Here is a 21,231-nt window from a genome sequence, read left to right as displayed (position 1 = left end):
GGTTCCCTGCTCCACATGGAGCCTGCTTCTCCCTCTCCCACTGCCCCTGCTTGTGTTCCCTCTCTCGCTGTGTCTCTCTCTGTCAAATAAATAAATAAAATTTTAAAAAAAGAAAATATGTACTATAAAAGCAATAATGTATGTATATATAATGTAATCAGGGGGGTGACATCCAACAACTTTGCTACTTCTATTGGTAAGAAATAAGTCACAGTTTCCACCTTCAATCACAGGGAAGGGATGACTGACTGGGGGTCACCTCAGGGTGCCACATAGAGTGACACGGACACCAGGACTTTTCAAATGCCTGAGACAATTTGAATCGCAGCAAAATCTGAGAAACTGATCCAAGGAACTTTGCTGTCAGCTAATGACAGAAGCAGGTTGTGTCTTCTCCTGCAGGCGCTGCCCAGTCCAGGCCCAGCTGCAGACTTGTTCATCTGGGGACACTCACCAGATGTGCTGGAGGAGATGTGCCACATGCAGTTGGATGCACTGGTTGGAAGTTTGGAAGGAAGGGCCAAATGACCTGATTAATTTAGTAAATTATTTAAAAAGCCATAACACTCTTGTGTTATTATTTCTTCTTTTACAAAAGCAACTTATTTTTAAATAAAAAATTATGAAGCAAAGGAAACAAGCAAAACAATGAAAGAATAAGGTGAAAAATATAAGAAACTGACATTATGGTTTTGGGGAACTAAAGATGTTCTGTATAAAGACCAAAAAGATCTTTTCTCAAAGAAAAGACTGACACATTAGACCATATCCATGGAGTCTAAACAAAGTGAGATAAGCCACAAAAGGGGGAAATGTGTTTAAAATGTAAATACTAGAGGCTTGATCAGTTTCCAGAATTCATAAAGAAGCTTTAATCAAAAGAAAACAAGAAGGAATGCACTTTCAGCCACAGGACAGGACCCGTGACCAGGCAGGTCGCCCACGAAGGGACGAGACCCATCAGAGACGTGCCCACCGGCACAGTTTCAGAAACCTGCAGATGGAAAGAACAGTGAGAACAGTTTTGGGGGGGAGGGGCGCGGAGCAACACATGGGAAGGCATGATGGTGCTGGGGGGGCAGAGGGGGACAGCCTGCCCTCCCTGGGGGGGGGCGCCACACAGGGCTCTCCTGGGAGGGAGCTGGTGACTCAGCAGTTTCATTTCCTGGTGGGCTGAGGCTCATGGGAGATATGCAGATGAGCCCAGAGCACCATGGGAAAGGGCCCTTTATATTGCCAGGTGGGCAGCCTCCCCTCCTTTCTGAGGGGCGCGCACAGGAGGGAGGTGCCAGGCAGGGTGAGAACCCCTCGGGCTGAGGAGAGGGTCTGGGGGACACAGGGGGTGGGGTGGGGTGGGCTGAGAGGCTGAAGCGCTCCGGTGGTCCAGCCTGGCCTCGGGCCAGGTGGTCAGCTCGGCCGGGGCGGGGGTGGGGGGGGGGAGGTTGACTCCGTGAGCTCCCCTCAGCTCCCCTCAGCTCCCCTCAGCTCCCCTCAGCTCCCCTCAGCTCCCATCGGGTTTTCTCAGACCCCGTCGGCCTCTCTCAGGTTCTGTCAGCTTCCGTCAGGTTCCTTCATCAGGTCCCCTCAGCTTTTCTCAGACCCTGTCGGGATCCCTGAGGTTCTCCCAGGTTCCGCCGCGCGAGGCTGACTGGGGGCCGGGGAGGTTGCGTGGGGAGGGCCCGCGTGCCCCACAGGCCTGCGAGCAGCTACGCGGAGGGGGCAGGGCTGAGAGGGCCAGGTCTCAAGCCGTCGCCGCTGCCCGCGCTCCTCCCAGTGACGGGGGGGGCCGCCGCCCGCCCTGCCTGCCAGGGGCACCAACCCCTTGCTTGTCCTCTGCGGCCTCCCAGGGAGAGAGCCATCGCGTAAGCTGAGGCCCGACCTTCCCGACCTGCGCGGATCCCTGTTGGCCTGGGGCCCGGCGCCCCCACCCCGCCCCGCGCACACCCGGACGAGAAACCCTTGCTCTCCCCCCCCCCCCCCCCGCCCCCCGCCCGCCTCTCCCCCCCCCCCCAGCCCCCCTCCCCCCCCCCCCCCCCCCCTCCCCCACCCCCCCCCCCCCCCCCCCCCCCCCCCCCCACCCGCCCCCCCCCACCCGCCCCCCCCCCCGCCCCCCCCCTCCCCCCCACCCACCCTCCCGCTCCCACTCCCCCCCCCCCCCCCCCCCCCCCCCCCCCCCCCCCTGCCCCCCCCCACCTCTGCTCCCCCCCCCCGCCCCTCCCCCTCCCCTCCCCCTCCCCCCACCCCTCCCCTCCCCCTCCCCCCCCCCCCCCCGCAGGAGGCAGGCAGCGTGGCCATGTGCCCGCCGGTCAGCGCGCGGTACGGGGGCGAGGGCATGTCCTACCTGCACGCGTCCTGGGTGTATCAGCTCCGACATGGCGGCCGGCTGGGGGTCTGCTTCGCCTGCTTCAGGGCTGCCTTCCTGGAGCTCAGAGACCTGCTGGGGTTGGAAGACTGGGAAGACGAGGACTGGGACCCTGAGCTGCTGGACCACGGCGAGGCGGGGCCCGAGCAGGGGGCATCCCCGGGGATGGGGCTCGGCGGGGGGCAGGGCCCCGGCCACCCCGCGCAGGGGGCGACTGTGGACTGGGGGCCGGGCACCGCGGCGTCGGCCCCGGCGGCGTCTGAGGAGGTGGGCCCGGACCCCCCCCTGGTGCCCACCGAGCTGGAGCCTCAGGACGCAGCTCCCCTGGGCCTGGGCCCCGAGGATGCCGACTGGACGCAGAGCCTGCCCTGGAGGCTCGGCGGGCCCCCCACCTGCGCGCACTGGCCGAGCCTCCCCCCTGCAGGGCAGGGGCTTCCCAAAGTGGACCTGCCCCCGGGGGAGCCCATGGTGTTGGAGCTGCGCAGCACCGGGGCGGGGGACCCTGCCGAGGCCGAGGCCTGGCTGAGGGGCCTGCAGGTCATCTCCGTGGCGGGCGGCTACGACGCCGTCTACCTCCGCAAGATGACAGTAGGGCGGGCCCTGAGGACCCCGGGCCAGGGCTGGACGCTGCTGCTGGAGCCCGACGAGGTGGTGAGACTGCAGGACGCGCCCCAGGAGCAGTGGCAGCTGCGCGTCCTGGAGTGCCTTCCTCCGGGCCAGAGCGGAGAGCTGGTCCCCGCGGCCTCGGCGCTGCTGAGGAGGGGGTTCAGCATCCTCTCCTCCCCCTGGGCCACGAGCGAGGCCGGGGAGGGGGCCTGCGCGTCCGGGCCGCAGCCCTCATCCTCCCGGGGACAGGGCTCCCAGCACCCCTGAGACCTGGAGCCAGGGGCCCAGTGGGTGCAGGGGGCCTGGGGAGGGCCCGGCCGCCACGGGAGCCTCGGCCCTGGGGGAGCTGCCCTGCTCCCAGCCCTTCAGCCCGGGGCCCCAGAACCGAGGGACTGCGGCCCAAGTGGCCCCCCTCGCCCTGGCTGCCCCCTCCCCGCAACAGCCAGGGCAGCGGCTGGCAGAGCGCGGGGGACTCGTGCCCGGGGAGGGAGAGTGGGGAGCTGCCTAGGGACTGGGAAGGGGGCCCCGTCACTGCCTCCGTGGAAGGGGCCCCAAGGCCGGGAACCGGGAGCGACGTTCTTCTCCGTCAGACGTCACGGCGCCAGGAACGTGAGGCTCTCTGGGACGGGGTTGGTGAACGGTTGCTGCGCAGCTTGGGAAGGGGGCTGCGGCGCACGCGTCTGGGCACCAGCCCTGCCCCGGCCGCACGCAGGGACGTGTCCCGTGGGGCCCGCATCCCAGGGGCACGTGGGGGTGGGGGCAGCGGGGCCGTGGGCTTGCCTTTGCCTGCATGGTCTCTGGGGCCCCACGGGACCCTGTCAGCCGCAGTGGGGACTCGGGTCTGCGCGGGGAGAGACCTAGTTTCAAATGTTCGCCGTTTTAGGCAGTTGGACCGTTCGGCACCCGTTTCTTTGTGTGTTGTTTTTTAACCGAATAAAGTCAGAAGTTTTGAATCCAGGCCCTGGGTGAGTGATCTGTCAGTTCATCCTTGTTGGTGGCCTCGTCTTCTCCCTCTCCGGGACGGGTCAATCCTGGCAACACCAGCTTCTCCAGTCACAGGGGAAGTCTATAGCTTCCAAGTTAGCGACAGGGGGACACACCAGGGTGACCTGTCTGGGCCTTCCTACTATAACTCCTGGGAAGGATCAGAATTGGGCTGGAGAAGGTGTCCCTGGAAGGTTGGCAGCAATGCCAGGCAGTGTGTAACCCCCTCCCCCTGGCCCCAGTCAGACACCCCAATAACCCCATAAACATCCAGTTGAAATCCCAGGCGTGGTTTACGGGGCTTGGGACCTAACGTACACAACACTCACATTCACATTAACTCACACCAAATGTCTGATGTGACACAGGCACACGTCACACAGCCCTTTGGTGTACAGAATGTCAGTAAATTGTGCTGTGGACATTTCACATTGTGTTAAATGTCCAGCACCCTTCTGTGGTTGGTGCTGGAAACCATCAGTCACTAGACATTTATTGAGCACCTACTGTGTACCATGCCGTGTTCCAGGCATCAGGATATGTCAACGTACAAAACAGACGGAGAGTTCCAAGGGATGGAGCAAAAGATGTGGTAAAAGATGTGGTTGTAGATGGAGAGGGTAGTGACTGAGGAGAGTCAGGTGTGCCAAAGGAGGTGGGGTCTCTTGAAAATACAGTGTCCAGGAGACCAGAGGCAACTTCCCATCATGTTCAGCCTACTTTCCTTGTCTTATTTGCTTTGCCCACCTACTGAGGTCCATGACCTGTTGGTGGCCCCTGTTTTTCCAAAAGACCAGGCGGCTGCAGTGTGGAAGTGTCCAGCTGGGTCTCAGCAGTGCTGTGTGAGACCAGAGCTCCCTGGACCCTGTATCAGAGCCAGGGTCATAATGCCCTTAGAGGCTGCCCTTGTAGAAACGACTTCTGAAATTGTTTGCTTATTTCAAAAGAAATGCACATTCATTGTCCACAATTTAGAAAACAGATAGACAAATTAGAGGAAAATTAACATCATCGGTAACCCAACCCTCAGAGAGATTGCTGTCACTATTTGGCATGGATTGTTGTCATCTTTTTCTGTGGATAGTTAGGATTTTTTGTTTAAAAATCTCTTCTACAGTGTAGGGTCTGTGTGTTAGTGTTGAGTAGGAAGAAGAGCTGCAAGTCAGGCAGGAAAGGGAGAGCCTAGGCACTGACATGCCCTGTGGCCAGCACTGTCCTCGGCCCTTCTGGGATGGGGTCTAGGTGAGGTGGGCCCTATCACACATCTTCCCTGGGCAGGTCCAGAGCCTGGCAGAGGCCCAGTATCTCCTCTTTTCCCTCATGGCCAGGTCGTTCCCCCTGAATCCAGAGTCCATGGCCTCGCCAGAGGCCTCAGGGGTGTGTGCAGGAAATGGTCCCTGAGCAGGAAAGGGGCGAACGCCTGCTGGGGCCCCAAAGCCCTTCTCCTGAAAGGGCCTGGGGGTCTTGATACCATGTGCATGTCCTTGCATTGTAGCTGAACATGCCTGCAGACAACCTGACACCATTTAAAGTTGGGTTTCCAGGCAGCTGGGGACCACGGCAAGGACAGAGGCTGCCCCGTGGAGGCAGCAGAGACCCACCCCCACCCCGCCTTGGGGAAGGGTCTTGACACAGCCGCGAGCAGCCATGGGCAGGCTGTGGCAGGGGTGGTGTCTGCTGGGGACGGGCCTGAGCCGTGAGGTCAGACCTTTGGAAACGCTGCTCCCCAGTCAGTGACCAGCGTGGGGTCTGCGGGCAGCAGGGCGCCCCGCACGCACGTCGGTCAGGGGGAGACCAGGTCTGGCCCCGCAGGCACACGGCCCGCCTGGGCTGGCGGAGCGCCGTGTCTCACAGAATCCTCTGTGCAGCAGACCGGGCTGTTTCCCTCGAGTGCGGCAACACCGGCTTTTCTCTTTCAGGCGCTAAGTAACCACGGCCGCATAACTGAAAATGTCCTTTCTCGCCTCCCGCCTGCCGGGCTGCTGGTTTCAGACCACCTTCGTCCCGAGTTCTTGCTGAGGTCATGCCCGCCGCGGTGTGGGGGGGGCGACCTGTGGGTGCACCCCCTTCTCTCAGGGGGTACACTGGAATACTCCATGCAGTGGAGGCGGGCAGCGGGCGGAGGGCCGAGTAAGTTTGTGAGAGGAGGAGGAAGACCAGTGTGTGGTGGGGAAGTGTGGGGGCAGAAACCTCAGGGTTGTCACCTCCAGGAAGACGCGGGCTGTTACCTCCCCCAGGCCCAGTGTGTCCTGGCGGAGTCAGGAGGGTCCCCAACCCCCCACTGGTCCCACAGCACTCCTTTCAGCTGGTTCCTGTGCGAGCTCTTTCCAGAGACCCTTGAAGTCTGGGCATCTTTGGAGTTGGGGTTACAGGCTCCCGTGCTGGAAGGTTCCGGAAGATAGGGCAGCACCACACAGCCAGCTCACAGTCCCTCTGCTCTCCCCTCTTGGGTAGATTCTGTAGGTAGATTCGCACTTCCAGGCCTCTGTGTTCCCCACCACAGCGTGCAGAAGCCGTGACCCACAGTGGGGCTCCCCGGGGCCCCCTCAGGTCACAGACCACCCGGCCCTCCCCACCAGGCTACCACAGCTGAGGATTTGGGGCTCATGCTTCCGGGCTGCATGGATTCGAGGGAGGGTCCCCATTCAAAAGGACTGAGCAGGGCTGATCTGGACAAGCCTCCTCCTCCGGCCCCCCCCCGAGGAATGGAGGGGCGGCCTGTGGGTGTGCGGATGTTAGTCACGGACCCCTTTGCTTAAATGCACCCAACATAAAAGACCCTTCTGGTCCATCTTCTTCTTTTCTCCCATCATCCAACGAAAGTGGCATCTCCTTAAAAACACATATTGGATGAAGCTAAGGATGGGAAATACCAAGGATTATGATTCTGGGTGAATCAAGGGCGCCCGGCTGGCTCAATCAGAAGAGCACATGACTCTTGATCTCAGGGTCATGAGTTCAAGTCCTGTGTTGGGTGTAGGGATTACTTAAATAAACGAATCAATAAAAACTTAAAAAAAAATTCCGGAGTGGCGTTGCACTGGCCTCCCCCAGAGGCCGGCCAGCAGGCCTCCAGGAAACCGGCTCATCACCAACTGAGTCTTCTGTGCTCAACGAATAACATTCTTTTTGGTTAAAGAGAGCTTTACTTCAGTTTACTTGCTTATGTTGAAGTAGAAATGACACCGGGCTGTACAGAGGGCGCAGCTGGGAGGCTCAGGCCCTCGGCACAGGCCGGGGCTATACCCACTCAGCGCCCCCCATGAGGGCCCCAGGAGCAGGCCGCCAGCCTCCCTGCTGCTCGAGGGAAGGCTGCCAAACCCACATGCGTGGCCCTCAGGTCAATGCCACAGCCCTCATGGCCCCGGGGACCCTGCAGCTGGACCTCGTGGGGGCGCCGTCAGAGGGCACCGCCAGGCACACAAATGCGGCACAGCCTCCCCTTCTCCTTCGCCCCCCCCCCACCCCTGTCCAGAACCCAGCTCCTGTGGGCAGGCTCCTGGGGTCCTGTCGCAGGGCGGGCTCTGCTGGGCCACCAGGGGGATGCACAGCAACGTGCCCACCTCTCGCCCAGCGGAGAACCGCACGCACATGAAGGAGGCAGGGGCGGGGTGTGACAGCTCCCTGGGCGTTAGGATCCTCCTCACTTGTCCCCGTCCCTGCCGTGCTCGGTGCATTTTGTTTAAAGATCTGCAAATGGATAAAACTAGGCATATAAACGCAGGACTGAATCAAACCCATAAATGTTTGGGTAGTGAAAAATAAGACTGTGGAAACTTACACCCGACCTGCCCCCATGTGGCCTGGGGATCCGAGACAGTACAGATTTCCAGGCCCAGGACGCGGCTGATTGCGTGCCAATGGCGCCCCCTGGTGGTCATTTCAGGCTGGGTGGACTCCCCAAACCATCCACATTCCACAAAGAGTGCCCGCCACTCGCTCAGTCCCAGGGTCACACGGGCTCCAAGAAGAGCCAGCACCAGCAGCCCGTCCTTGGAAACTTCCCGGGAACGCTCAGCTCTGCAATCTGCTCTGGCCTCCATTCTCTGGTCTGCGAAGTCAGGGCATTTTATGTGGGGTCCTGACAGCTCTCGGGGTCCAGGGTGCTCTCTGGCAGAGACTCGGGCAGCTGGGCTGAGGTGGGACAGAAGGGACGTCCCACCAATCCAGCTCTGCTTCCCGCTGCAACCCCGGAGACCCGCTGTGGGCATGCACTTGTGAGCGCGTGAGCACCCGGGAGTGTGGCAAGGGTGTGGCGTGGGTCTGAGTGTGTGCGCGTCCTCCGGGCCCTTCGGAGCAGGTGCCGTGGTTTCTGGGTCCCATCCCTGCCAGGCCACATCTGGAGAATTGAAGTAAACAGAAATAGCCAATTAATAACCACAGGACTGTGGGTTGGGAAGGCCTGACCCCAAAGACAGGGCCACAGAGTTAGAGGGCAGAGACCCAGATGTTAGCAAAAGTCACCTTTGGGGGTGGATGACACAGAACATCGGCCCTTTCTGCTCGTCTGTTTTCCATGGCTTCTGAAATGAACTTGAACTACGAAGGTAACCAGACAGCCGTAAGGTTCTCACGCTGTCCCTGGTCCAGGCTGGGCGGAGCTGCAGAGAAGCATGGAGAACAGCCAAGGAGGAGACTGGTGCAACCTTCCCTTGCAGACAGAAAACCCAGGCCAGGCTGCCAGGCACCAGGGCCGACGTAGACCCCACCCCTGCACTGTCCTCGTGGACGTTGACCGGGTCTACCTTTGCTTGCTCCATTTCACCTGTGATGACTGGGATTTTGTCCAGTAAACAGCACATGTGACAGTGTGGACTCCTGCAGCACCCCCCTTGTGGCCCTGTGCACAGGTGACACTGCCTGGGACTCCAAGTTGCCCCGAGCTGGTCTTCGTCACAAAGCTCCAGGGATGGTCACACTCATCCAGCGCTCGCTGGGAGGACAGCCGTGTACCTACAAAGGCGTGTTCATCCCCAAGACAGGGTGAGGCCAGTGCCCCCCGTCAAGGGTCTCAGGCCTCAAATAGCCAGGCTGCCAGGCCCAGGGCCCTGACAGCTGGGTCCCAACCCCAGTGAAGTCCCCTGAGAACTGGACACAGGGTGCCATGTCAGCGTCCAGGGCCCTACATCCCCTGACAAAGGTCACCCTTGTCTGCAGAACCTCATGTGCAGGTGGTTCAGGCCTGACATCAACTGTCTCAAGCTCTGGGCATCCCGTCCTGAAAACCACGCTCTCGGTCCTGGCCCACTGGAGAGAGACCCCGAGAAGTGGCCAGGGCTCACGCTGCCATGAAAGGATTTGACCCCAGGGTCATTCTGGCAGAGCTTAAAACACCAACTCCTTAACATCCAAGGCTTTTGAAAATGCCAGGTAGCATGGGAAAGGGATGCGCTGTCCGTGCGGCTGGGGTTAGGCCTGCCAGTGGAGGAGGCGACATTCTGCTTGGCAGATGCCCCATTCGGGCCCTTGCCTAAAGCCATGCCCTGCGTTCTCGTTTAGAAAGCCCGACTCTAGAAGTGTGACTCTCAGGACAGTTGGGAGACCCTCACCCTCGCAGTACAGACTGAGAGGTCTGGGAGGCCTTCGTGCCGTGGCGTGGGAAACAGCACAGAGGGGCCTGGGAGATGTTAGCTCGGTTCTAACGGTTTCATAATCAGGACAACTTGTAAGAGAAATGCTATTAATGGCAAATCTAAGCTACATGCAAATCTGTAAAGCAAATTCGGTTTTCCACATGCAGGAAGACGGGGGAGGGCCAGGCCTGTGGGGGGAAGGAGGTCATGAAGTCACCGCTAATTGAAACCAGCCATTTCCACACGCCAGCCCGGGCCCCAGACCTTGCTTCCACGTGGCTGTAGGAAGGACACGGAAGAGGCCAAGTGTTGAAAGAGGGTGAGGTGTGGCTCCAGGGTGGCCCTGCTACTCAGTATTTGCGTTTACGCTGAAACTTTTCAGTAATAAAAGCTGTTTTGGACATCAGCCTCTCTGAAGCCTCTGCCTTACCCCCAGCGGCCACGGTTGCAGGGAGCTGCTCGGCATCACCTGGCACCTCCCCGGTGGGCCCGGAGGACCTAGGTCGGGATCCCATGGACATTGGAGGGCGCGTGGCCGTGACCCCAGCCAGAGCTGGGCATGAGGGCAGAGGGATCACCCTTAGCACTGCTCAGAGCTGGTGCAGAGGATGGGAGAGTGGACCGTGCTGAAGGTCAAAGTCAAGGACAGCTGCACACTCAGCCAGACGGGCTTTCCTTAGGCGCGCAGTGCCAGGGCCTTCAGTGCACTCACCGTGCTGTACCAGCATCAGCTCTGACCGTGGGGCCTTTCATGCCCCAAAAGAAACCCTGTAGCCTCAGCGTCACTCCCTTCCCTGCCCCCAGCCCCCTCAACCATGAGTCTCCTTTCTTTCTTTGTGGATTTGCCTCTTCTGGGCATTTCGTGTGAATGAACCTTCCTGTGTGGCCTTCGTGGCCTTGGTTCACGCAGCACGAGGTCACGCGCCTCATCCCCACGGAAGCCAGTGTTGGCGCTTCACTCTTGTTTGGGGACAAAGGACAGTCCATCATACGGATGACCACGTTGTTTACCCACTCGTCGGCTGGTAGACATTTAGGTTTCTGCACCTTTTGGTGGAATAATGAACGACGTCGCTGTGAACGTTCTCATACAAGCTTTAGTTTGGGTGAGTCCAGGGTGGGATTGCTGGATCCCACACGCGATGCTTCTGTGTCGAACCTTTGCCGGAACCGCGCCCTGCCTGCCACGGGGCTGCTCTGTCTTCCGTTCCCACCAGCGTGCCCGAGGTGGCCTTTGCCCAACACACATTCCCTCAGGTGCCCGAGGCTCCGCTGGAGCCGGGAGAAGAGCACACGGGGGGCAGGGGCCGAGGAGGAGTCCGGGGCCAGAGAGGCTGCAGGCGCCGGTGGGATGGACCAGCCAAGGCCGAGCAGTCGGGCGTCTGGCTTAGAGAGACGGAAGGGTGCGGGGGAGCCGGGCCGCAGAACAGGACCCGGCGCAGGTGACAGGCGCCGTCCACGTCGGCTTACACACACACACTGCAGAACAGTGGATGCTATTTCACAGCCGGCTTTCTTCGCTGAGCGGGATCTCGATGCGTGCAACGGGCCACTGTGTAGGCGGTCGTCCCGAACCTTCCCGTCCCCTGTGCGGGTGGCTGCTCTGGGTCTCCCAGGCGCTCTGCCGATGGTGCGGGGAGGAGAAGCCGTCGAGGTTCGGGGGGAGGTTTGCTTGGTGCCCCGCCCGTTTTATTGTCAGCTGCTTCCCTCTAACTCAAGGCTGGGTTTCTGAATATAAGGAAGACAACTTCCACTTATTTCACCTGTACAGTAAGTTGACCGAGCTGGTATATATTTTTTGAAGAATAAAACTGTTGGTTTGCTAACCGACAGTGAGCTTTAGGAAGGTGAACCAGATGTGGGCTCAGGCGAGGTGGGGCAGAGAGCGGGACCAAGTGACAAGGTGGTGGCCAGGGCGGCACGGGCCGCCCCCAGGGATCTCGTGAGCCATTTGTCGGGGGGGCCGGGGGGACCTCTCCCTGACTGGCCGGTAGGTGGGGGCCGGCCCGTCCAGCTCCAGGTCCCTGGTGGGAGGCCTCGGGCCTCAGGCTCTCATATTTTCTTCATCCTTCCAATCCCTGGGCCCCAGAAGTAAACTAGAAACCCGGACGCCACTTCCCACAGTAGGACAGGACGGTATGAGGAAGCACGAGATCGGAAGTCAGCTCTGGGCGCCTGGGTGGCTCAGTCGTTGAGCGTCTGCCCTCGGCTCAGGTCCTGATCCCGGGGTCCTGGGATCGAGCCCCACGTCGGGCTCCTGGCTCAGCGGGGAGCCTGCTTCTCCCTCTCCTCTCCCCCTGCTCATGCTCTCTCTCTCTCTCTCTCTCTCTATCTCTGTGTCTCAAATGAATAAATAAAATCTTAAAAAAAAAAAAAGAAGTCGGCTCTAATGAAAGAAAAATGATATAAGCGTCCTTTGGGAATCGCCCGTACTGTGACGCAGCGTGTCTGGGTGGTGGCCCAGCGAGCCCTTGAAGCTGGGCCCCCTCTCCCGCTCCGTCTCCAGGCGCCCGCGGCTGCCTGCAGAGCCGGTCGTACCGCCAGAAATGGAAATCTCCCACATTTCTGTGGCTGCCAGGTGCGTGCCAGGTGTGGGCAGGTGGGAGATGGGGTCGCTCACACCGGGCTGTGTAGCTCGCACGTGTCCTACCTGCACAAGCAGGGCACTTCCGTGTCCCCTCAGCTGGGCCTCATTTTAAAAATAAAAGTTATTGTGACAGTTTGTAAATTAAACCCGTCACAGGGTTTATTTCTAGTTTGCCACCAGGAAAGCAGTGATTGCCCCGTGGCTCCAGTGTGTGAGTGTGTGGGCGTCCACTGGTGAGCATATGCGAGCCCACGTTTGTGAATGTACACATGCGTGTGCAGACGTGTGCGGCCTGTGTGTGTGGCTGTGCACAGGGGGAGCGGGAGGGCTGGCGTGTGGTACTGGAGGGACTCTGTGTCGTCCAGGGCACGTGAGCCTCCTGCCTCCTTGGGGCCCTGCCGGCCATCAGCTTGGGCGTCCCCTCACTTGACAGCAGCAGCTCTGGACGAGGGTCTGAGGAGCCTGCCCACCCCCCACCCACCCAGGGGGTCTGTGCCCCCTGCCCCCCCAGGGGGTCTGTGCCGCCCCCACCAGCCGACCCTTCCCACCGTCTTCTGAGGGTCAGAGCTGTCCTCGGCCAGCAGGCTTGTGCCTTTGTGATGTTCTGCCCTTTCACGTCCCATTCAGAGCCCCTTCCCGCTGGTGGACCGGCATCCCACCCCAAGGACTGCCACGCTCACACACGGCCCCCCACACTCCCAGGCGCACACCTGTGCACATCCACACCACCGAGATGAGCGAAGGTCAGAGGGCTTCCCTGGGAAGATGTCGCCCATCTCGAAGATGTCGAGCTGCTGGTCCTCTGGCCCCTCTCTCCTGCCCAACTTTGCCCAGAGGGGGTCCTGCTCCCCCCCCAATCAGGCCTGGGGCGGGGCGGCAGGAAGCTCTGCGGGCCCCTGAAGATCAAGCCCACCTTTTAGTCCTTCAAACATCTTGGCTCTGGATCCTTTGCTCGTTCATACGAGTTTTAGAAACAATTTTTCTAATCTTATAAAAAACTCTCTTAGGAATGACCTCGAATTTTATCAATTTCAGGACGAGGGGTATCTTTGGGTCCACCTTCACGCAGAGGTCTGGGGAATGCAGCCGCCCGGTCGTGTCCACGCAGCGGCCACAGACGCTGGGGGCCCAGCTGGATGGCTCTGCCAAGCGAAGCTGCATCCGGAAGACTAACGGATGTGGGCCGCGGCTCCAAGAAATGGCCCACAATGGCTGTTTGACTTCACACCAATGCGTCTTCATGGGGACAGACAGCGGCAGGCTGATGCACAAAGGAAGGCTACCCGCTCAGAGCTCTGCCTGTCACTTGTGCACACGACCCTGCGTGGTAACCGAGCCCACGGGAGCCCCATGTGGCCAGAGCCTGGGGAGGGGAAAGCTGGCAGCTGATGGGAGCGAGCCAGGTAAGGGACAGAATCCGAGCCGAGACAGGCAGACCGGCAGCACGTACTTGGGGTGCAGAGGGTGCTCCCCCTGGCCGCCAGGAGTCAAAGTCAGGAGGGCAAGCCTGTCACCACCACAGTGCGCCCCTTGGCGGAGGCGGTCAGCTGCCCCACTTGGGCTTTTGTCCTGAAACTGCACTCGTGACCTGGAAAACAAGGAACCCGCGTGTCTGTCAGGGCTGACTCGTGTGACGAAGGTGGGAAATAGGCCCAAGGCCCATTCACGGCCCAGCCCCATGCAGCCCACGAGAGAGGGTGCGCCCCGCTTTCACCAGCCACTCCAGGAGAGCTGGCTCCAGAAAGCTGGTTTTCCACGCAGGATTCACTGGCTGCCTTTGTCAACAATGGGCTGCGAGTGGACAAGAACATATTTTTCTTTGATCTTCTTTGCATAAAGGTCTGAAAGGATCCCGAAGAACACCATAGAACATGACCGCATTCCTTGTCACTCCCTGCCTGTGTAGACGGCTTAATCGCTGGTCCAAACCCCATTCTGAAAAGAATAAAAGTCTCCCCTATGGTCCCTAAAGTAACCTGAGCAGGTGGCCCACGGCCCCTGAGGCCCCCAGAGTCCCTGCAGGATGGGCTGTGTCCCCCCATCCTGGGGCAACAGTCAGGAGGGATGGGCGAGTCTGGGCCTGGTGTGAAGCAGGGGGACCAGGAGACGTTGGGGGTCCTGGGGGAAGGCAAAGAGGTCCTTTCCTGAGGGGATTTTGTTAACCTTAAAAATAAAATAGCCAGTTACTTTACCAGCAAAATTAGTTTATTCAGGAACATTGGAGGGAGTGCAATTCCATCCACGCAACAGGGAACCACAGGCAAGTCTGAAGAGAAAGGGAAGGTCCGCTTGATTAGAGTTTGGGAGGAAACTGGGAAGGGTCCTTCCCTCACTGGAGAAGGGCTTACTGCGGGTGTGGTCAGTGCGGGGCTGCTGGGGGAGGGATGCTTCTCCTTCCCCTTAAAAGTGGGGGGGAAATTCCTATGTGAGAATGTCCTCCTTCCTCCAGCTGGTTGGGTAGCCACAGCGAGGGTCTGTCCCGCGTGTGAGCATCTTCTCCACAGCTTCCCCACTCCGTGGCCAATGAGAGAGCTTCACCGGCTCTCCGGTCCTCACCTGGCTGCGGGCAGTGGCAGCAGTCACTGTCACCGGACAGGCGGGCCGTTGAGAGTCCGAGGTGAGGCTAGTGCCCAAAGTTGTTCAGGCAAAGATGACACAAAAGAAGGGAAAAGAAACAGACAGGCAAGGTTCCGTTGGTGCGTTAGGAGCACAAAGCGTCCATCTAGATCTGCTGGCTGGAAGGAGACAGCGTGCTCCCCGGCAGATGCCCTACAGACAGGTGACAGGGCCCTGGCAGAAGTGAGGGGGCCTTGCAGCCCAGGCAGGTGAGCCCAAGTGTGGGTTCCCCAAGGCAGCAGTGGGGACCACAGGGGAGATGGCGCCGTTGCCCGATGGAGGGGTCTCGGTCAGCCTGAGTCCCTGTGACCGTGACTGTGTGGAGCGAGGTCCCACTGCAGAGGCCCCCCTTCTCTGAGCAGAGCCCCCAGCCCCTGGCCCCCCTTCTCTGAGCAGAGCCCCCGGCCCCTGTCGGTTTGGCCATGGCATGAACACAGAGCCCCACTGCAGCCATCAGAGGGAGGCCACCGGCTGCCACCAGGATCCTGCCACTTGCCGTTTATGTGTGCCTTCACATGCACACGTTTTTCCAAGGCAGAGCACGGTGGAAACCAGTGGAGGTTCACCAGGGCGTTCGTCCTCTGGCGATGTGGGTCTGGTCAGTGCAAGCTGGTCCCCAGGCCCAACACTGCCAAGCCTGAGACTCAGACCTGCCAACAAGGGGCCACGTGCAAAATGGGCTCCCCTCCCCAGATGGCAGCCACCCGAAGGCCTGCCTGGATGGGCAGGGGCCTCCTCCGACCACCTGGCCCCTGTCTCAGCCCTCGGCCTCACACCCAGCGCTTGCATCCTTATGCAGAACAAGCAAGGATGTTTCCAACTCCTTCTGATTTAAGGATTGAGGGTCACAGACATCCTGATGGACAGACAGCCAACCATCGGACCAGCCCTGAGCTCCCAGGAACCTGGGTGCCATTGGGGGCCGTGTGATGGGCCCGGAGGATGGAGGGGACAGCAGAAAGCAGATGGCTGGGCTGACTCTGCCCTCTGGGCACAACCACTGAGGCTCCACTCCCTTGGAACCTGAGAGGGAAGGCCTGACCTGGGAAAGGACAGGAGCGCAGACCTCCCTCCCACCGCCACCCCGTCACCCCCAAGGATCTCGCCCACCTCCCAGAGGTGTCTCAGGGTGCGTGGGGCAGAAGGCTGGGCTCCCTGTGAGCCAGCCACTCTGTCCAAGGCCCTCCGCCCATTGCCAGCTTGGCTTCCGAGAAGGGGCGACCTCCCCACCCAGGACCCACTGCCCCCACCGAACATGCCAGCTAGGGGTGAGCAAGAGTGGAGATACCCTCATCCAAGGTGACTCCTTGCCCCTGGCCAGGCCTCTCCCTCAGGAGCAAACGTGCACACACCCCTCTAGCCTCTGAACCTCATCAAACCTTCCGTCAGGTGAACCAGCGAGGTGCGGCACCCACACAGCTTGCAAAGTGCTCAGAAAATCCAAAGGCAAAATGGGAGCTAAGAGGCAGACACTCTGCAGGGGAGAGGGGTGGAGGGAGACGCACATTAAGGTTCTATCTTAATGTAAGTAGAGATATCAATTCTGAGTCAGCCTGCACGCCACCGGAAAGGCACATGTAATCCCCGGGGTGCGGTGTCACGGGCGCTGCCAAGCATCTGCTGGCGAGGCCCCTTGTGGCCCCAGACCAGACTCTGAGCTGGCAGGCTCAAAGCCATCATGTTGTGAACGCGTTCAGATAATCTCTAAATATCACTGATTGTACTTTGTTAAGAGAGCATCTACTATAAGTCTAGAAATAGCAATGTATAAAATCCAGGTAACCATGTAATAAAATGAATTTCCTTATAATTATACGGAGGATGTCGTCTCTGGCTGAAAAAACAAATCACACAAATAAAAGTCTGCTATACACCATCCCTGAGAAGCACATTTAAACTAAGACACACATGGGGCACCTGGGTGGCTCTGTCGGTTAAGCGGCTGCCTTCGGCCCAGGTCATGATTCCAGGGTCCTGGGATCGAGCCCCATGTCAGGCTCCCTGCTGAGTGGGGAGCCGGCTTCTCCCTCTCCCTCTACCTGCTGCTCCCCCTGCTTGTACTCTCTCTCTCTAATAAAAAAAATAAAAAATCTTAAAAAAAAATAAAATAAACTAAGACACACATAACGGTTGAAAATATCAGATTCATTTAAAACGCAGCAGCGAATACTCACACGGAAGCGTGGGCATCAGTGTCACCGCGACCCAAGGGCTGAGAGCCCAGGCCGGCCGGAGGAGGTCCCGGAGTTCTGCACCAAAGGAAGCCCGGGGTGTGGGGCCACAGCTTATGCCCCGACCGTCAGGTCCCGAGATGCCCTGACAGACACGACACACCGAATTCTGTGAGGAGTTTGTGTGTTTTATGAAGCAGACCTGATTCTTAATTCTCCAGAAAACACGCTTACCTCTGTCGACAGAGAAATGGAAGCGAAAATGAAAAAGAACACAGGCCTTTATTGGGGGAGGGGGGGTCTCAGGATTGCAACTCGGGGAGTGCAGACTCCGGAGCGACCAGAAGACTGTCCTGCTCACATGGGGAAAGCAAGGGGTTCTTATGACAACGAGGGAAGGAGTCATTACGTGATTTAGACGAAGAACAGAAAAGAACTGCTAATTTGGGGCTGACGGGCAGAGCTGCTTCTGATTACTACCGTATTGATTATTTTACTGGTGATCACAAACAAAACTATCCCTGGTATATATTAATTTACTGTCCTAATTTACTATAATTAACTTTAATTTACTCTGGCCCTGTTCGGGAGCTCATTAGTCAGAAAGGAAAATGTTGTCTGTCACTTCAAGAAATTTCCTGCCGCCCCTCACCCCCCTTTGCACCAGCTGCCCGCCTCCAGAGGGAGAAGGGGCTGTGGGAGGTCGCCCTGCACAGATGCCTCCCCGCTATGGGAAGAGGGTTGGAAACCCTATCGCCTGTTAGCTGCATTCACTGAGCACCTGCTGTGTACAGAGCAGGCGTGGGTCCACCCGGAAGAGCAGGAACGTGGCCAGAACCGAACACCCTTGGCCCCTCGCCGAAGGAAACGTGCAGGCTGGCAGCTAGCCCCCTGCCCCCCACACCCCGGGCTTCACCACCCTCTGCACTGCACCCCACACCCCTGGTGGTGCCAGATCCAGCAGGATGTTCTCCCTCAGGTTTCTCTGAAGCCCGAGCAGCTGCCCAACCCAGCCGCTCTCTCAGCTCTGACCCCAGCTACGGACCTTCCTACCGCCGGCCAACACATCCAGGCTCAGACTCCCGGCATGTGGGGACCGCCCAGGGAGGCCGGGGTGCCCGAACCTGCCCCCAGGGCCGAGGACGGCCTGCACTTTCCCAGGGCTCTCTGACCACCTGCCTCGGGCCTTCTGCTCAGGGCCCTCCCCCCAGGGCCCCTTCGGACCCTCTGGCCTTGTGGGGAGCATTCCCTGTTCCGGACAGCCACCCCATCAGCCTCAAGCCCACTGGCCCCAGGCCTGTTTGGTCCAGCCCTGGGCCAGGAGGGGAGATCAGAGGTCAGATGCAAAATAAACCACCTGTGGGGTAGACAGACAGGGGAGAGCCAAGAGTTGTCCCTTTGTTCCTGAAATGTCCTGGAGCTGAGGGTTCATCTACTCAGGCCAAGGTGACCAAGTCCTTTTCCCAAATGGCAACCTCCATGGAGTCCAACCCCCACTCAAGGCCGAGTGAGCCTCCGAGGGGAGGGTGCAAGCCCACCCAGGTAGCAGCCCCTGGGCTGGGCGGGTCCAGGAACGGCTTGGAGCCCCCACCCTCTCCTGATGGCCTTGAGGTGACACTTCACCCAGGAGAGGCAATGCTGCATGCCAGGGCCCCACGGCCCTCCCCTGAGAAAGCTGGAGATCAGAAGGACGGCCTTTAAGGATCCCCACATTTGCACTCAGAGCCCAGGGCCATCTCAGGCTTTCCGGGTCCCCCCCCAACCCAACCCCCCGGGCCAGGGGCAGGGGGAGGCCCAGTCAGCCTGAGGGCTCCCTCTACTCCCCTTCTCCCCAGTCAATCCGCTTCTCTCTCTGATGTAATAAAAATTACAGTTTATTCTTTTTTCTTTTTAAGATTTTATTTATTTATTTAAGAGAGAGAGAATGAGAGACAGAGCACAAGAGGGGGGAGGGTCAGAGGGAGAAGCAAGCTCCCTGCCGAGCAGGGAGCCCGATGTGGGACTCGATCCCGGGCCTCCAGGACCATGACCTGAGCCGAAGGCAGTCGCTCAACCAACTGAGCCGCCCAGGTGCCCAAAATTACACTTTATTCTTAAAGAACATGGTCCTCCCTGATTGTTGAAGTGCATGTCCATTGTAGAAATTTGGGAGGACAAAGAAAAAGTACAAGAAACTGCAAAAACCTGTAGTTGCCTGACTCAGAGTTCATTTCTAACAGCATTTCACGCCTTTCTAGCTTTTATGGAAATCTATGTTTGTGTGTGTGTTTGTTTGTTTTATTTTTATGTTTGTGTGTTTTCAAAATGAAATTGGGGCAGGGTGCCCGGGTGGCGCTGCCCACTGAGTGTCTGACTCTTGATTTAGACTCAAGGCATGATCTCAGGGTCAGGGGATCGAGCCCCGCATCGGGCTCCGCGCTCAGTGAGGGGCCTGCTGGAGAGCCTCCCTCTCTTCCTCCCCCTGCCTCTGCTCCCCCCTACTCCTGCTCTCTCTTTCTCTCTCACACATGAATGAATAAACAAATAATTAATTGAAATGCAATGCAGTGCAATGCAATGAAACGAAATGAAATGGGGACAATGCTGTCTGCACAGCCTGGGTCCGGCCTCCTGGTGCTGCCGACCCCAGACACCATCACTGGACACGGCCTGGCTTCAACCCAGCCCCTCGGGCTTCACACCAGATAACTCTGTGCAACATTCTTGCAGCCGATGTTGGGCCCCGTTTCTCCCCAGACCCTCGGGTGGTCCAAGCAGCGCCTCTCCAGGTCATGCCCGGCAGGTCTCTGGAGGAGTCTCCAGCCCCCTCCCCATCCAGTGGCATGCCCGGAGGCCCTCCCTGTTGACCCCCCGACTCCAAGCAGCCCCTGGAGAAGGTCTGTCTCCGTGGTCCCCAGCTACGGAGTTTGCCTTTGTCAGAACTGCTCATCCAGAGATGCCTCTTGAAACCTCACTCCTATTCCCACGGGGCTCATGGCAGGGAGAGAGGCCCCCGAGAAGGGCTTTGGGTCCAAAGGAGCTGCTGTCCCTCATCCTGGCCCGAGGACATTAGGGACACTGGCCCTGGCCTGCCCTCTGGTGAGGTTGGGGTTAGAGTCTCCCCAGGGAAGTGTCCTAATTCTGGGGTAATTCTAGAAATTGGAGGCCGGCAGCCAAAAGGAGAGGATGGGGTGCAGGTGTGGGGGCTCCTCTTGCTGGCTCCCGAGCGTGTCCGGGTCATGCGGATGGACTCAGGGGCAGGGCAAGGCAGGCCTCAGAACGAAAGCTGCCGCTCTGGAAGTCTCTGATCATGGTGTGTTTGGAAATCCCCGCACAATCTAATCCCAAATGCTGGTCCCGCCGGACTTCCTGGGGCTGGGTTAGGGTTAAGGGAAGTCTCCCTGGGCTGCCCCTGCTCAGCCCTCCACAGATATCTGCCAAGTAAACAGCTGATTAGAGGGAGGATCTGTGTTGTTGGAACAGAGCAGTTAAAGAAACCAACAAATACTGAGAACATCAAAAGGGATGTGCTACCAGACGGCCGTGCCTTGCAGGGTGAGGGTCCTGAGGGGCAGGTCTGATCGCCGGCTCCGCATCACCTGCACCCCAGCAGGGCTCAGGGAGGGCTCCCTGGGGTCTGGCAGCGGGGCTCAGGCCGGGGCCCCACCCTCCTGCTGCCCGGGAGCAGGGGAAGGCCAGGCTGGCTCAGGGATGGGCCAGACCTGCACAACCGCCTTCCCCAGGGGCCTGTGCCTGCCTCTGTAGCCCCCACACCCCACACGTCAGGCAGGGAGTGATGGGGTGAGCGCTCACTCCCGCACGCCCAGTTGTGCCCAGTCTGGGACAGGATGCCCACGCTGAGCTCAGGCGGACTGGAACAAGGGGCATCTTGCTATTTGGGGACCAGCTGGAGGCCAAGCAGGGGGCAACAGCTGGACAGGGTAGGGGGCCCTTTGTGCCCTGAGGACGGCAGGGTTGACTCGAACTTCCCACAGCGGTGGAGACCACAGCCCAGGGTGGGAGAGGGGCTGAGGAGGCGGGGGTGGGGGCTCCTTGTGGGGCACCGGATGGTCGGAGTCACAGGGGGGCAGCTCAAAAAAACGGCCCAGGAACTCCCTCAGGGTACACGGAGGATGGAGCCCACCAACCCCAGCATTGCCACCGTGGGGGGAATTACAATCACTACGCATGTGAGTACCAGAAGGCTCCCCCCCAGAGGTGACATCCGGTGTCACCTGATGGTGATTTCGCCTTTCTTACCTACACTTTGTAAATGTTCTATAATGAACACCTTGTCATGACTGCGGGGGAGAGAGGGTTTCAATTTTTAAAATCAGCCGAGGGTGGCCGGCC

The 21,231-nt window shown here is 59.3% G+C and overlaps 1 protein-coding gene across 1 annotated transcript; it reads left to right on the top strand.

Moving 5' to 3' along the window:
- Positions 1-2,280: 2,280 nt before the first annotated feature.
- Positions 2,281-3,235, top strand: LOC113912215 (testis-expressed protein 19). The gene has a single exon (XM_027575125.2). It carries the CDS (start codon positions 2,294-2,296, stop codon positions 3,233-3,235), a length of 942 nt encoding a protein of 313 aa, XP_027430926.2. The 5' UTR covers positions 2,281-2,293.
- The last annotated feature ends 17,996 nt before the right edge of the window (positions 3,236-21,231 follow it).

This window comes from Zalophus californianus, chromosome 16 (genome assembly GCF_009762305.2).
Source record: "Zalophus californianus isolate mZalCal1 chromosome 16, mZalCal1.pri.v2, whole genome shotgun sequence".
Classification (NCBI taxonomy): Eukaryota; Metazoa; Chordata; class Mammalia; order Carnivora; family Otariidae; genus Zalophus; species Zalophus californianus.
Note: the sequence above shows the minus strand (reverse complement) of the source record. Positions and strands in the feature narration are given on the sequence as shown.

Excerpts from the sequence above, each read along its gene's own strand:
- LOC113912215 (XM_027575125.2), top strand. The coding sequence starts at position 2,294 with ATGTGCCCGCCGGTCAGCGCGCGGTACGGGGGCGAGGGCATGTCCTAC.